This window comes from Microcaecilia unicolor, chromosome 1, assembly GCF_901765095.1.
Source record: "Microcaecilia unicolor chromosome 1, aMicUni1.1, whole genome shotgun sequence".
Classification (NCBI taxonomy): domain Eukaryota; kingdom Metazoa; phylum Chordata; class Amphibia; order Gymnophiona; family Siphonopidae; genus Microcaecilia; species Microcaecilia unicolor.
The window spans coordinates 327,221,418-327,237,828 of NC_044031.1; the positions used below are offsets into that span (position 1 = coordinate 327,221,418).

Below are 16,411 nucleotides of genomic sequence, written 5' to 3' on the forward strand. Positions count from 1 at the left end.
TAACCTTCAAAAAGGTGCGGGGAGCTGTGGCGAGGCCAAAAGGCAAGGCCCGGTACTGGAAATGCTTTCCCATCACCGCAAACCTCAGAAACTTCTGGTGCGGGGGCCAAATTAGTATGTGCAAGTAAGCTTCTTTCAGGTCCACAGACGTGAGAAACTCTCCCTGCTGTACCGCAGCAATGACGGAGCGCAGGGTTTCCATGTGAAAATGCCGCACTCTCAGGGACTTGTTTAATTCTTTTAAGTCCTGAATAGGGCGAAAAGACCCTCCTTTTTGCGGCACCACAAAGTAGATGGAGTAGCGGCCGCAGCCGTGTTCGGCGAGAGGTACCGGGGACACGGCCCCTATCTGAATCAGACCTTGTAAAGTCTCCTCTACCGCCGCCCGTTTGGCGGCAGAACCGCATCGGGACTCCACAAACACGTCTCTTACAGGGGCGTCGAATTCTATTCTGTAACCGTCTCTGATCAGGTCCAAGACCCACTGATCTGAGGAAATGTTGGCCCACTCCTCGGCAAAGACGTCCTCCGATGACAGGACTCGAGGAGAGGGCCGGCGCACCATCATTGAGAGGGTCGCCCCTGAACTCCAGGCCTTGAGCCAGTGGGGAATGGAGGTGCAGCACTCTCTGAAGGGGAATGAGCCCTTCTGCGCTTCATATTCTGCCAATTATCAGGGAACAATGCCTCAGAGGGCATACCCAGGCTAGAATCCACCGGGGGGGCATTAGAAGAGGCCCCTGCAGGAAAAACCTCTGTTCCTTTTTTTTTTTTTTTTAACGCTGTGAGGAAAGCAGAGGTAAATAGAAACTCCGGAGGCTCAGGTGAGTGGGAAAGGCAGGGAAAGGGCGAACCTATGTGCCTGCATCCACTGTTGGTGGGGAAGGACAGGAAAAGCTAAGCAATGTGTCCACACCCATGGAGGTATGGGTAAGGCAGGGAAAGGGCGAACCTATGTGCCTTTAAACTGAAGCTGCTATAGCCTCTAACACCCCGGCTAAAAACTGGCAAGCCAGGAGCCACCTCCAGGCAGATTTTTGATGGAGCTCGAAGATGCTGCAACCACTCTGCTAGGGTAGATAGAGAATACTGAAGGAGAGGCAGTGGAGCAAGCTGGTATGAGGCACTGAAAAAAGTGTGCTCTCTATCTCCCTCTGCTGGTTGATGGACACAACCCATCTGTAATGGCTGCATCTGCTTGATGACAAGGAAACAACTTTTATGCGTGTAATATAGGCCCACAGCTATTTACTCATCATATAAAACATAAGCCCCACCAGATCAATGTCACACATTCTATGTGCTAAAGACCTGCTAATGGAAAGCACAGCACTTTGGTGAAGACTAAAGCAAGATAAGGCAATGTATTCTCTCCTGCATTTTCTGCAAGCAAACATACCTGTCTTTCATTAGCTGATAAAGATTTTCTTTCATATATTCAAAGACAAAATAAAGATGGTCATTTTCTCTGATTACTTCCTTCAGTTTGATTACATTGGCATGATTAAGTTTCTTTAGTGACTGCAATACAACAAAACATGTTAGAATAAATGATATCATCTGCATCTCCAACATAATGAAAACAAATACTATATGCCACGTCCAGGCACCAGAACTGGATACTGGAGGCTAAATGTGGGCGGGCAGCCTGCCAGAGCTTAAGCAGGCCCAGCCAATATTAAGACAGGGTCCACATAAGACAGTTATATGGGCACCAGCTGAATATCAGGCCAGGACCTGCATAATTTTTTCCCTTTAATTCTGGGACCCCAAGCCCTCTCCCAAACCCCTGACAAAGCTCGCTCCTTCCCTTTCCTCTCTCCCCATCCTGTGACCATCAACACCCCTCCACTCCCAAACGAGCCCCACCATCACCAACCCTCTCCAAAGATTATGTAGACACCCTGAAAGGTTGCGGAAGCCATTTTGGATACCCACTGCAAAAGGCAGGAGCAAGGGGGTTGCGCTCCTGCCCCCAGTGACCCCCGCTGGACCACCAGGGAGAAAGGTAGGCCCAGGGGGCCTACATAGACTTTGGAGGAGGTTGGGAGGCTTGTTTCAGGGAAGGGGTGTTGATGGTCACAGGATGGATGGAGAGAGAGGGCTCAGGGACCACAGTTTTTTAAGAAAGAGTTATGCGGGTGCCAGCCCGATATTTAGTGCTAGCATCTGCATCACTCAACGGCTTAATTCAGGTGCCGGCACTGAATATTGCCAGTACCCGCATAACTCCAAGCTCCTTCCTAGTGCCGCCCTATGCACTGCCCCTGACCTGATTACTTTTTTGGTGAGCGGTCCGAGACAATATTCAGTGGCACTGCCCAGTTTAGTGCCACTGAATATTGGTGGCTGTGCAGCTCAGAGCAAGTTAAATGGGCTAGAGCCTCTCCTGCCCATTTGTCACGATTGTGTCCATGTTTTATGCTCTCATGCATCTTGCCACCTGGTGGTTAGACCTGGGGACTGCGAGGGACTGTCTATTTGCTGTTTCCCATGTTCCAGAAGCCATGTTGGTCCGGTCCGGGTCTTCCAGCCTTCCAGACTGTTTTGGGATTTTTGGAACTTAGCAGCACCCTTACCTGGTGAACTCCCTTGTATGTTGCCTTTATTAAGCACCTGGGAACTTTCAGGCTTTGCCTTGGCAACAGAGGTCTTCAGTTGTGTTCTTGTCCTTGTTGGTCTGTTGCAGTTCCTGCCCTGAAAGCTTGCTTTGCCTGTCTTAGACCCTGCTTGTTTCCTGGTTTATTCTATTGTCTGCTGCTTGCCCAAGACTCTGCTTGCTTCCTGGTTTATTCTACTGTCTGCTGCCTGCCCAAGTCCGTGCTGGATTCCTGGTTTACTACTGATGGTCGCCAGCCTATAGCCTCTGTTGGGTTCCTGGTTTCCCTTCTGCTTTGCTGCCTGCCGGTAAGACTCTGTTTGGTTCATGGACTATTCTCCTGCTTCTGCTTAGTGCTTCTGTTCCAGTCCAGCTGCTCCAGTCCGGCCTATGCCCGTCTGTCTGTGGTCTACCTTGCCTCCTGTTTGGGTGATTTGCCTGCTGCTGCCGCTCCTCAGCAGTGGCCCAAGGGCTCACTTTTCCTCACTAGCGTGACACCATTTAACTTGTTCTGAATATCAGCTAGTATGTACATACTATTTACATGCATACTCAGTTACAAAACTATCCCTTAAAGAAGCAATAATCAAACTAACCATGTTGGTGCAAATTATGGGTTCATCTTATTGTATAATTTTCACCAGTAATTTTGCTATGATTCTTGAATATATAGAGCAGCGGTTTTTAACCCTGTCCTTGGGGTACACACAGCCATTCAGGGTTTTCAGGATATCCCCATTAAATTCAATGAGGATATCCTGAAAACCCCAACTGGCTGGGTGTGCCCTGAGGACTGGGTTGAAAACCTCTGATCTTAGGACTGGCACATGCTTTCTGTTGGGAAACACCACATATTGTTTCAATAATACAAACAAATGCATATTGTTGCTTACTCTTCTCTTTCTCCATCCACTCCTCCAAGCAATGCAAGAATGACAGAAGCCCCATTTCAATGGGCAAGCCTTTGATTACTGCCTTCTCAGTTTTCGACTGTTACTTCTAACACTTTAAGGGCCCTGTTTACTAAGCCACGTTACAGGCTCGTTAGTGTTTTTAACGCACGTTAACTGTGTATGCGCCTACAATATCCCTATAGGCGCCTACATGGTTAGCATGCACTAATTGTAGGCGCGTTAAAAACACTAATGCACCTTAGTAAACAGGGCCCTAAATTTTAAATGTTGATATTGCCTGCTCTTAATTTTCTCAAATATAACAACCGTCACATACAAAACACAATTTTTCATTGTACTGTAGAAAATTAATGCATAGTCTTAAAAACTGGGCTATCATCAGCTATGTGATAATTGTTCATATATAATTGTATAAATGTCTACTTTTAAAGATAATCTGTTTACTAAACAAAATAGAATAGGACCTCATTACCTTAACTTCTTTCAAGTTCATACATTCATCCCAAGAATAAAACTTCCTTTTCATCCTGTAAAAAATATGAACACTAACATTTTTAACTAATTACATAAAATCTTCAATGCGTTCAGACCACAAAGTTTTATATTTTCCATTTTTACATAATTACTTCTTTTAAAGTAACATCCTATCTAAATAACTGTTTGGTTTAAAACACTCCTAAAAACATGTATCAGGAAGATTGTAATCAGCACCAGAATGAAGAAACTTATAAAACATTAGACTCTTAATAGAATATCCATAAATATTACCTTATCAAGCTATGATGAAAAATTGTACCGTGTGACACAATGGTACATTTCCCCTTCCTTGCCCCCCTTTTACAAAGCTGCGCTAGTGGCTGCCACACAGCGATGCCAACACAGGTGAATGGGCTGTGTGGGCATTACTGCACCGACAGCCGCTAGCGCAGCTTTTTAAAAGGGGGCCTTAGTTAGGAATGTCACGCATGTTTCTGTGGGAGACTTGGCTGAGACAGACATGGTGAGAAGCATATTTATTTATTTATTATATTTGTATCCCGCACTTTCCCACTAAAAGCAGGCTCAATGCGGCTTACATAGTAATAGGTAACACAGAATTTTGTTATGTAAAGTAGGAAATTAAGTATAACATAATAGAAGGATGGATGGGTAGTAATAGGATGGATAGGTAGGTAGAGACAGGTGATAGAGAGAGGAGGGTAAGGTGGGAGATAGATTCTGGGTCAATGTCGTTTTCTCTTCAGTATATGAAAGGTAGATGGGTTCATGAGATTAATCTGGGTCTTTTGGGTAGGCTTGTTTGAATAGATGGGTTTTTAGTGCTTTTCTGAATGGTAGGTGGTTATGGATTGCTCGGATAGGTCTAGGGAGATTGTTCCATAGACGGCAGCCCAGGAAGGAGAAATTGGATCCGTAATAAGTTTTGTACTTGAGACCTTTACAGCTGGGGTAGTGCAGGTTGAGGTACTTTCGTGAGGATACAGATATGTTTCTTGCTTGAAGGTCGACCAGATTTATCTCAGCAGGCTAACAGAGATTTCGTACTTAAGCACTGTACATCATATCATATGGTGTGCACAAAAAAAACAGATCTGGTATGTATAAGGGTGACAGAAATGATAAAGGGAATAGAACAACTTCATTAGAAAGAACTAGGGTTCTTTAAACTGAAGATGAGATGACCGAGAGGGATATGATAGAGATTTATAAAATTATGAATGGGTGGAACAGGCAAATAGAGAATAGCTATTTACACCTTCAGCCTGCACCAAGAATAAGGGACACTTTGAAACTAACAGACAACAAATATAAAACAAACTGGAGAAATTATTTTTTTCACTCAACAATCAAGCTGTGGAACGTGTATTGTCAGAGGATATGGTGAAGGAATTTATCACAGCTGGGTTTAAAAGGGAGGGGGTTGAACAAATTACTGGAGGAAAAGTCCATAAGGAAAAATGTTGTCTCACTTGATGAATTTTCTTTCTTTTAGTACTGCCAGACCAGCGGAGATGGAGACAAAGAAAGTAGTTCCATGTGTTTTACCTTTAAAGGGGATTGTGCAGCCATAGAATGCTCAATATTATGAATAACCAAGTAATGGTGCTCAAGTCCATATAGTGTTGGTCAATAATAAATAATTAAGGGAAACCACCAAATTCAGCCAATATACCTACCAATCAGAGAGGCATAGACTCTACTAACAGAAAGTACTTCCAATGAGTAAGGAGATGCATGATACATAATACATTATGTCAAGATCCATGAGAAGCAACAACGTTGAAAGAATGGACTAAAGGGAAACAAAAATAAATCAATTACCATAAGGGAGGGTTTCTGGACTGGTCTGGTAGGACTAAAAGAATCAGGTGAGACAATTTTTCCTTCATTATTGTCCATACCATACCAGACCAGTACAGGCAAGTAGGGTGTAGCAAAATAGTCCTCAATAAGGACTGAAGCCCCAAAACTGGCTTCCCAGTGCTCTGCAAAGTCCACCCTGTAGTGCTTGGCAAACGTATGCAGTGTTGACCAAGTCATCACCTTCCAAATATCTGCTGGAAACAGTAAGGTAGTCTCCGCTATGTTCCTTTGTTGGTAATTGCGGTATATCAAGCATTTTAATAAACAAAGATATGCCTCGCAGAATGAGCCCGCAAGGCCTCAGGAACCTGCTTCCCCACAAGCAAATAAGCGAATGCAATAGTCACATTCCGCTATCTAGCAATTGTGGGCTTGGAAGCCTCTGCTTACCAAAATGCACAGTCTGTCTGATTTGCTGAACTCATTCATGACTTCCAGATATCTAATGAGAACTTTACGCACATCGAGAAGGTTCAAGGAAGAATACCGAGCCTCTTTGCTCTCTCTGTGAAAGGACGGAAACTCCACAGATTGGTTGAGATGAAACACTGAAACCATTTTCGGAAGGAAGGAATCATGTGCAGGGAGACCCCCACCTCCGAAAAGCAGAGAAAGGGATCCCAACAAAAGAACATGAAGCTCTGAAACCCTAGTGTTGACACAACAGCCACCAAGAACACCACCTTTAGCATAAAATCTTTCAAGGAGGCCTTCTGGAGAGGCTCAAAAGGAGGCTTCTGAAGAGCCCAAAGGACTCCATTCTGGACACAGAATACAAAAGGGAGGCCACACGCAGCCCCCTCTTCGCAAGAATAGCAAAGATACTTACCTGTAGCATGTATTCCCTGAGGACAGCAGGCTGATTGTTCTCACGATTGGGATCAACGTCCACGTTGGCCCAGGATAGGAAGTTTTTGCTAGCAAAATCTGAAAAAATCTTCCAGAGTCTACTGGCGCGCGAGCGGCGCATGTGCACACCGGTTTCCTGCCCATCGCGTGAGTAAGTCCCTCAGTGTAGTCCAAAAGCAAGAGGAGAATAACGAACAACTCCAAAGGGGAGGAGGGCGGGTTTGTGAGAACAATCAGCCTGCTGTCCTCGGAGAATACCTGCTACAGGTAAGTATCTTCACTTTCTCCGAGGACAAGCAGGCTGCTTGTTCTCACTACTGGGGTATCCCTAGCACCCAGGCTCACTCAAAACAATGAACATTGGTCAAATGGGCCTCGCAACGGCGAGCACATAACAGAGATCGACCTGAAAAGAAACACAACTAAGTGAGAGTGCAGCCTGGAACAGAACAAAAATGGGTCTAGGAGGGTGGAGTTGGATTCTAAACCCCGAACAGATTCTGAAGCACCGACTGCCCAAACCGACTGTCGCGTCAGGTATCCTGCTGAAGGCAGTAGTGAGATGTGAATGTGTGGACTGATGACCACGTTGCAGCCTTGCAAATCTCTTCAATAGAAGCTGACTTCAAGTGAGCCATTGACGCAGCCATGGCTCTGACATTATTTATTTATTTATTAATGTATTTGTACCCCACATTATCCCCACAGACATGCAGGCTCAATGTTGCTTACATAAACCAGCGAGAGAGAACTCTGGGTGATATCAGATACAAATGAGTAGTAGAGTAGAAGGGCAAGAAAGAAAAGATACTTTACATATAACAGTACAAAAGAATAGGACTAAACAGGATCCACATATGCCAGCTGGCAGAGGCGATAGTCCTATATTGTTCCCGGAGAAAATACTTTGTTAAACAGATGCATTTTTAGTGCCTTCCAAAAGGTAAGGTAGTCTCTTTGACTGGTGATGTCTCTAGGAAGTGCATTCCATAGTTGTGCACTGATGAAGGGAAAGCTTGATGCCTGAATAGATCTGTGCTTACAGCCTTTCCAACTGGGATAGTGCAAGGTGAGATATAATTATGAGCCTTGACATGGCCCTCTAGAGTCAGCCCAGCTAGGGCATAAGTAAAGGATATGCAATCCGCTAGCCAATTAGAGATTGTGCGTTTTCCAATGGCGACTCCCCTCCTGTTGGGATCAAAACAAACAGCTGGGCGGACTCTCTATAGGACTTTGTCCGCTCCACGTAAAAGGCCAATGCTCTCTTACAGTCCAAGGTGTGCAACTTGTCTTCACCAGGACGGGTATGTGGACGGGGAAAAAATGTTGGCAAGACAATTGACTGGTTCAGATGGAACTCCGACACCACCTTTGGCAAGAACTTAGGGTGAGTGCGGAGGACTACTCTGTTATGATGAAACTTGATATAAGGTGCATGCACTACCAGGGCTTGGAGCTCAGTGACTCTATGAGCTGAAGTAACAGCCACCAAGAAAACGACCTTCCAGGTCAAGTACTTCAGATGGCAGGAATTCAGTAGCTCAAAAGGAGCTTTCATCAGCTGGGTGAGAACGACATTGAGATCCCATGACACTGGTGGAGGTTTGACAGGGGGCTTTGACAAAAGCAAACCTCTCATGAAGCGAACTAAAGGATGTCCAGAAATAGGCTTACCCTCTACACGTTGATGATAGGCACTAATTGCACCAAGGTGAATTCTTACGGAGTTGGTCTTGAGACCAGACTCTGATAAGTGTAGAAGGTATTCAAGCAGGGTCCATGTAGAACAAGAAAAAGGATCTAGGGCATTGCTGTAACACCAGTTGGCAAACCTCCTCCATTTGAAAGAATAATACTTTTTCGTGGAATCTTTCCTGGAAGCAAGCAAGACTCGGGAGACACCCTCTGAGAGACCTAAAGAAACAATTTCTAAGCTCTCAACATCCAGGCTGTGAGAGACAGACTCGAGGTTGGGAAGTAGAAGCGACCCCTCGTTCTGAGTGATGAGGGTCGGAAAACACTCCAATCTCCATGGTTCTTTGGACGACAACTCCAGAAGAAGAGGGAACCAAATCTGACAAGGCCAAAAAGGAGCAATCAGGTTTAGATTCCAGATTGAGTGTGTATCCTAAGCAGACTATTTGAAGAACCCACCGATCGGAGGTTATGAGAGGCCACCTTTGGTGAAAAAATATCAACCTCCCCCGACCGGCAAGTCGACCGGCACGGACACTTTTTCTGAGGCTATGCTACACTGGAGCCAGTCAAAAGCCCGTCTCTTGCTTTTGCTGGGGAGCCGCAGGGGCCTTAGGCACACGCCATTGACGGGAACGAGCACGCTGGGACTGAGCCTGAATAGGCTGCCGAGAAGTAGGAGTGTACCTATGCATATTATAGGAATAGGGAGCACTCCTCTTCCCTCCAAAAAACCTCCTAGATGAGGAGGTGGTAGCAGAAGACGCCCGGCAGGAAAGAGAATCCATAGCATCATGGTGCTTCTTGATCTGATCGACCATATCCTCTACTTTTTCGCCAAAAAGGTTATCCCCCTGGCAAGGAACATCCGCCATTCCCTGTTGGGTCTTACGATTCAGGTCAGAGACACGCAGCCATGAGAGTCTGGGCATCACTATACCTTCAGCAGCTACGCGGGATGCCACATCAAAAGTGTCGTAAGTACCCCTGGCCAGGAATTTTCGACACACCTTCTGCTGCCTGACCACCTGGTGAAAAGATTCAGCGAGCTCCGGGGGAAGTGCTTCAACCAAACTGGACAGTTGCCTCACCGAGTTTCCGCAAGTGGATGCTCGTGTAGAGCTGATATGTTTGAATCTTGGCTGCGAGCATAGCGGCCTGATATGTCTTTCTCCCAAAAGAATCCAAGGTCCTAGACTCTCTGCCTGAGGGGGCCGAGGCATAGTCCCTAGTACTCTTGGCTCTCCTGAGAGCAGAATCCACCACCGTGGAATCGTGAAGTAGTTGAGACTTCACTATTACCGGTTCTCCATGGACTCTGTACTGGGACTCAGCTTTTTTGGGGACCACTGGATTAGAGAGAGGGAACAACCAGTTTCGCATAAGAACTTCCCTGAGGGTGTTACGCAAAGGAGCCGTTGCAACCTCTGTAGGTGGAGAAGGATAATCCAAGACCTCGAGCATCTTGGCCCTGGGCTCATCCACAACCTCCATAGGGAAGAGAATATCCTTAGACATTTCCTGAACAAAGAAGGAAAAAGAAAGACTCTCAGGCGGAGACATTCTTCTCTCAATGAGCAAAGTAGGATCAGAGGGGGCCCCATAGGACTCTTCTTTAGAAAAGTATCTGGGATCTTCCTCTTTCTCCCACGAACGCTCATCCTTGGTATCGGACAAAGCTCTCTAAGAGCAGCCTGAACCCAAGCCTGTCTCGACGTCGAGGAGTGACGGCCTCGAGGGGGATGTCGAGAAGTTGACCCCTGCCTGGACTGCGGCGAAGGTTCCTCCGCTGACGTTGAAGGAGAATCGACCCGGGTGGCAGCTGACGCCAAAGCCACAAGCGGCACCGAGGTCAGGGACCTCACCACAGGCAAAGGACCAGATGCCGCTTCAACCGACGGTGCAGAAGGCGCAAGCACCCCAGGCACCGAGGCAGGCTGGCGCAGCAATCCCTCCAGAAGCTCTGGAAGAAGGGCCCTGATGCGCTCGTTGAGAGCTGCCATCAGAAAAGGCTGCGGGGCTGGTGCAGGAGCCGGTGGCAGAATCTGTGCGAGCTTGAGAGCCGGTACCAGGCTGCCAGAAGACCGACACATCTGCACCTCCTGTACAGAGGGTGAGCGGCCCTCTCAGCGCCAACGCTTCTCGGGTGCCGAATCCCTCGGCTCCCCGGAGCTCTCGTTACTGCGCATGGAAGATCGATGACGGTGCTTCTTAGCCTTCGCTCGACACCTGTCATTGAAACTCCTCGGTACCAAAGAGGAGGGCGTGGAATCCTGACGCCTCTTCGGGGCCAGGTCCGACAAAGGGTGATTCCAGGGAGCCTGCATAGCAGTAGGCCTTGAGACAGGTGGAGACCCACTCGATGCCTTGCTGCTTCCAGTGCGATGTGGTTGTTCGGCAGCCATTACCCGTGCTCTCGAAGTCGATGCTTCCCTCAATGTCGACGCCGCCGACCTCGGTACCGATACCGATATTGAAGGACCGGACCGATCCGCAAAAAGTTTTTCTCGTTGAGCCTCCCGAGACACTTGGGTCCGTTTTTTCATCAAAGGGCACAGCTTACAAGCAGCTGAAAGATGATCAGGCCCAAGGCACTGGAGACATCACACGTGGGGGGTCGGTACCCGAGATGGTCCAGTTGCACCGAGTACAACGCTTAAAGCCGCTGGGTGTCCTCAATGACATGGACAGAAAAAATGGCGTCTGCGAAATTAAAGGACGCGATTATGGCAATTAAAAAGGCACAAAAAGGGAAACCCGACCGCGCAGCCTAAAAAAACGGCTGCGGCGAAAAGAAAAGAAACTTAAAACTAGTGACTAAACCTAAGAAAATAAAGGAACTACTCTAGGTTTTCTTTTTTTTTTTAATTTTGTAGAAAGACAAAATAAAAGAGGAAGAAAAAAAATAAACAATCGCGCAGAGACTCTTCCTGGGCCGAGAGGAACACAGCGAAAAACGAAAGCCGTGTCACCTCAGACGTGGAGATAAAAAGCACTGAGGGTCTTACGCGATGGGCGGGAAACCATTCTGCGCATGCGCAGTGTGACCCACTCGCGCGCCAGAAGACTCTGGAAGATTTTTTGAGATTTTGCTAGCAAAAACTTCTGATCCTGGGCCGACGTGGACGTCGACCCCAATCATGAGAACAAGCAGCCTGCTTGTCCTCGGAGAACAAACAATATCCTGGTGAGCTGCAAGAGATGTCTTCTAGAGTCAGCCCCTGAAACAGGCCAAAGCCGTAACTTTTAGAGAACCCAACGTCAATCCTTTCTGAAGACCTGCCTGGAGAAATGCTAGGAGGTGCACAATCTGAGTGCAGAAGGTAGAAAGTCCGCTCTCAGAACACTAGCCCTTGAACATCCTCCATAATCTCGCATATGCCATAGATGTAGAGTGTTTTCCAAGCCTGAAGCAAGGTATCAATTACTGAATCAAAATAACTTTTTTGTCATAACTGAGCTGTTTCAACACGTGGCCTACCATGGGCCAAGGAGGAAAGACATACAGTAGATGTGTAGGGCATTGATCCCCATCGAGCCTGATTCTGTCCAATGGCTGAAGAGCTTGGACACTTTGGCATTCCTTTCCATTGCCATCAAGTCCCATCGGCCCACTATCAGCTGAATCCTCTGTCTAGATCCTTCCCATTCTCCCAGGTCCAAGGAGTACTTGCTGAGAAAGTCCACCTCCACATTCAAGGACCCCATGAAGTGAGATGCTGACAAGCAAAGAAGATTTTTCTCCATCTAACTCATAAGGGAGGCCACCTTCACCACCATCAGATGACTGCAGATTCCACATTGATTACTGATATAAGCCACCACTGTCGCACTGTCAGAGAAAACTCAGACCGGGGCCTACGTCAGAAAGGGAGCGAAGTTGCATAAGGCATTCAGCACTGTCCTGAGCTCCAAACAATTTATCAACTATTGAGACCCCTGTTCTATCCAGGTGTCCTGTGCCAAATGGAACCTGTAATAAGCTCCTAACCAGACTTGCTGGTGTCCATTGTCACCACCTCCCATTGAGTTATTGGAAAGGGAGTTTCGACAGTCAAATTCCTGGACAACAACCACCACTGCATATTCCGTCTGACAACCAGCGTCCAAGGAAGATAAAAGTCATACTTCTGGGATACTGGCAGTTGGGAAGAGACTCCTGTAATAGACACATAAGCCCCTGCCCATGGCACCTCTTCCATCACTGCTGTCACTGACCCCAGAACCTAGATGTAGTCCCAGACACAGGGCCTGCCTTGACTGAGGCCTGCCTTGACCTGTTGAGCCAGCTTTAACCTACTGCGTTCTGTGAGGAAGATCCTCGCCCTTGCTGTGTCAAATAGATACTCCAGCATATGCAATGGAGTCTGCTCTTCTTGAAACTGATCACCCAACTCAACAACTGCAGAAGACAGAAAATTTTGTCCTTCACTGCCACGCTATCCAAATAGGACAACACACCAATAAGCCAGTCATTGAGATACAGATGAACTCTGATTCCCTAGTGCCAAAGGAAGGCCCCCACAACTACCATAACTTTGGTAAGCATTCTTGGTGCCATGGCGGGATCGAAGGGCAAAGCCCTGAATTGGAAGTGATGGCCCAGCATCCCAAAATATAGAAGCCTCTAATGCGGCGGACATATGGGTATATGCAAGTACCCCTCTTTGAGATTGAGGGGGGTGAGAAATTTTACTGCTTGAACCAAGGCTATGATTGCTCTTAGAGTTTCCATGCAAAAGCAGGACACTGAGATCTAAGACTGGAGGAAAGGTGCCTTCCTTCTTTGAAGGATGAAGTAGACGGAGTATCTGCCTTGTCCTTCTTCAGCCTGGGGAACTGAAACAATGGCCAGGAGTGCCAGCAAGGAATCTACAGTGGCCTGAACCTCAATTGCCTTGGTTCCTTTTCGACAAGAAGACTTCAAGAAGAGAGGGCAGTGCGGGATACTCCAACTTGTAACCTTCTGTAAGAATATCCAGATGTAATTTTGGGCCACACTGCCTGAAACTCCTGAAGTTGTCCTCCCACTGGAGGAAGAGAAGAGTGGACCAGCCTTGCATCATTTTGAAGCTCAGGGGGCATTGTACGCTCTAGCTGACTGAGAGGACAGCTCCCTGTCTGGACGAAAGGAAGATCAGCATGCTTGAAAGTGGGATTTCTGACCACATTGCTGACGATCAGGTTGGTACCTTCTGCTGTCTTGGGATCGACAGTCCCCTGAAGACGGACGACCAGAGGCTTTCAGACTATTCTCCAGCAAACATGTGGCTTAGTATGTCAGACTTGCGAGTTCTTGTACCAAGTACTGCTTGGCGGCCGGACAACCCTGGGTTTCACCTGCGCTGACCGCCATTCTCCAGAGGTTGATCCCCTAGTTGCGGGCGACCTGCAGGACTTATGAGACAGATCTGGAAGCGGGGTGGTGAACGTATCGGCCAGGCAGGCAGCAGGCAAGAGAGTGATGCAGGTACAGGCAAAACCAATAGGCAGGCAGCAGGCAGGGGAGTAATCGAGGAACAGGCAATGTCAACAGGCAAGCACCAGGCAGGGGAGTAATCCAGGTACAGGCAATGTCAATAGGCAACAGGCGAGAGAGTAATCCAGACACAGATAAAGTCAGTAGGCAGGCAGCAGGTCAAGAGGGTAATCCAGGTACAAGCAAAGTCAGTAGGCAGGCAGCAGGCAAGAGAGTAATCCAGGCACGGGTAAAGTAAATAGGCAGGCAGCAGGCAAGAGAGTAATCCAGGTACAGGCAACGTCAATAGGCAGGCAGCAGGCAAGAGGGCGATCCAGTTACAGGCAAAGTCAGCAACGAGGGACAAGTAGATAAGAAGCAAACTACTGAGCAAGACACACCTACCAAAGTAGAAGCCGAAGCATGGAGTCCAAGAACAGCTCAACTGATAAAGTGCTGGCGTCTGACATCAGCAGGAACCAGCAGGGAGAAGGAGCACAGCCATAGGACAAGAGCAGGGGAAGGAGGAACCGGAAGACCAATAGGAGAGAAGCAAGGGAAGCCAGGCAGAGAGAGAGCAGACACAGGTGAATGGAAGCAAAGCAATTAAGGAGCCTGCAACTACCGCTCTCTGCACAAACCCAGAGAAGAACTACACACACATGGCTTAGGGCAGTGCCAGTCAAGTGTGTGTGTCGGCGGGACCCCGCGCAGCCCGAGGATGCCGCTTGCGTTGGAGGTAGGGGACATGACTCTTAGTTTCCCCCACTTAACATCAATACTTTTTTTTTGTTACATTTGTACCCCGCGCTTTCCCACTCATGGCAGGCTCAATGCGGCTTACATGGGGCAATGGAGGGTTAAGTGACTTGCCCAGAGTCACAAGGAGCTGCCTGTGCCTGAAGTGGCCAATCCAGGTTACAAGTACCTGACAAGATCCCAAAACAGTACAATACATTTTATGCTTCTGCTCCTAGAAATAACTCTCCAAATTTGCAGGCGAGCACCAGCAAGAAGGGGTTGGTCCTCCGAACAGCCCTTTATCTGTTCTTATATGCCTTGCGGACTCAGGTGATGCAAAAGGTTCTGTAAAATACGAGGGGATGTCATACACTTTATTCCAATGTCACTGCTGATGTGTGAACAAATCTGCCCTACATGCTTATCAATTGGCCAACCATACCAGAAGACCTCGATGTTCCAGTTTTTAACTTTGGCCTTCCTTTTTCCCATAATAACTTCTTAAGCAAATACCTGACGGCTATTTCAGAATCTCCCTGTTCAGGAGCCAGAGGAGCTGCTGGAGTATCCACCAGGTGCATGCAGTAGTTAGACACCTTTTTTTCCAGGGCTGTGTGTATTATGGGATGACATTCCCCAGGTCCTGCTGCCTATGAATGGAACACTCAGACAGCACATGGGGGGGCTGTGGTTGCTGTTGGGGGCCATTTCTCAGACATCCTCCAGAGTGAAGTGTCATTTGGTGTCACAAATAAGGTAGATTTTTGGGTGGGAGAGGACGAAAGGGTGTATGACAGGGTGATCTGTCCGTTGTGGATGGTCCTCGCAGGCCTGGCTGGTGCAGCTATATGCACCAGACAGGGGTCTTTGGCATGGGAGGAGGGGTGTCTAGAATTGTCTTCTTGCACATGGCAGCTGCACTAGGCAGGATGTGTGCAGTGTGATGGTGTACTGTCCACCCTGCTTTGTGGTATGACCTTAGCTGTCTGCAACTGGGTAGATGTGTGGCTTGCCCTAGTTTCACATAGGTGGGACTTATGGACAGTGTGGGCCCTTACCTTCCCAGGGTCTTCCAGATATCCTTCCAGATCCTTCTTGCTGATGCCTGCAAGACTCTATGCCTGCCCTCCCTGAAGAGGTGATGCTCGTTTTGGGTAATGAGGAGCAAAAGGAGATCGCTCTTTCTGCTAAAAGTTCTGCTCCTTCCTGGCTTCTATCTTCTCTGGATATGTGAAAGATCAATAATAGGCGCTGTATATACAGTGTGATGAGGCCAACGGACACAAGGCTGCCCTGCTCATTGTCGGAAGGAGACATCTGCATGCCGCGCATATGTAGATGTTTACTACTGCTAATGGTACCTGTACAGATAATGCTATACATACAGTGTTGAATGTTCAGTGCTACTGTAAGTATAGCACAAGAAGTTTACAGCCGCCAGAACTGTGCTAGACGTTTTTCCATGCAGGCACTAAAAATGGGCAGCTTCCATGGTGAGGTGCCCTCATGGACACTAATTACCACACATGTAGGGGCAGGGCATGCATGCGTTTTCCCATGTGGAGATGATTTCTGCATCGTAAGCACCCTTTAAGAACATTCTTGATTTCTAGGTTTACTACGGCAGCATTTTATGAGATCAAAGTTTATCTATATATTTTATACTTTTTATCTAAAATGTTGCTGTAAATTAAGTGACAGATGAAATCAACATACCAGGTTTGTTCTCCTTATTCCCCTGAGCAATATTCTTAGGTAAATACTAACAATTAAAAATAATAATTTTGT

At 47.4% G+C, this 16,411-nt stretch overlaps 1 protein-coding gene across 1 annotated transcript in view; it reads right to left on the reverse strand.

Moving 5' to 3' along the window:
* The window catches only part of MAK (male germ cell associated kinase), a 385,342-nt gene that overhangs the window by 301,375 nt on the left and 67,556 nt on the right, over positions 1 to 16,411 (reverse strand). The window contains exons 3-4 of the mRNA XM_030209100.1: positions 3,986 to 4,040; positions 1,400 to 1,521 (exon numbers count right to left, since the gene is read on the reverse strand). Coding sequence (XP_030064960.1) covers positions 1,400 to 1,521; positions 3,986 to 4,040 — 177 coding nt within the window. The remainder of the gene's footprint in view (positions 1 to 1,399; positions 1,522 to 3,985; positions 4,041 to 16,411) is intronic.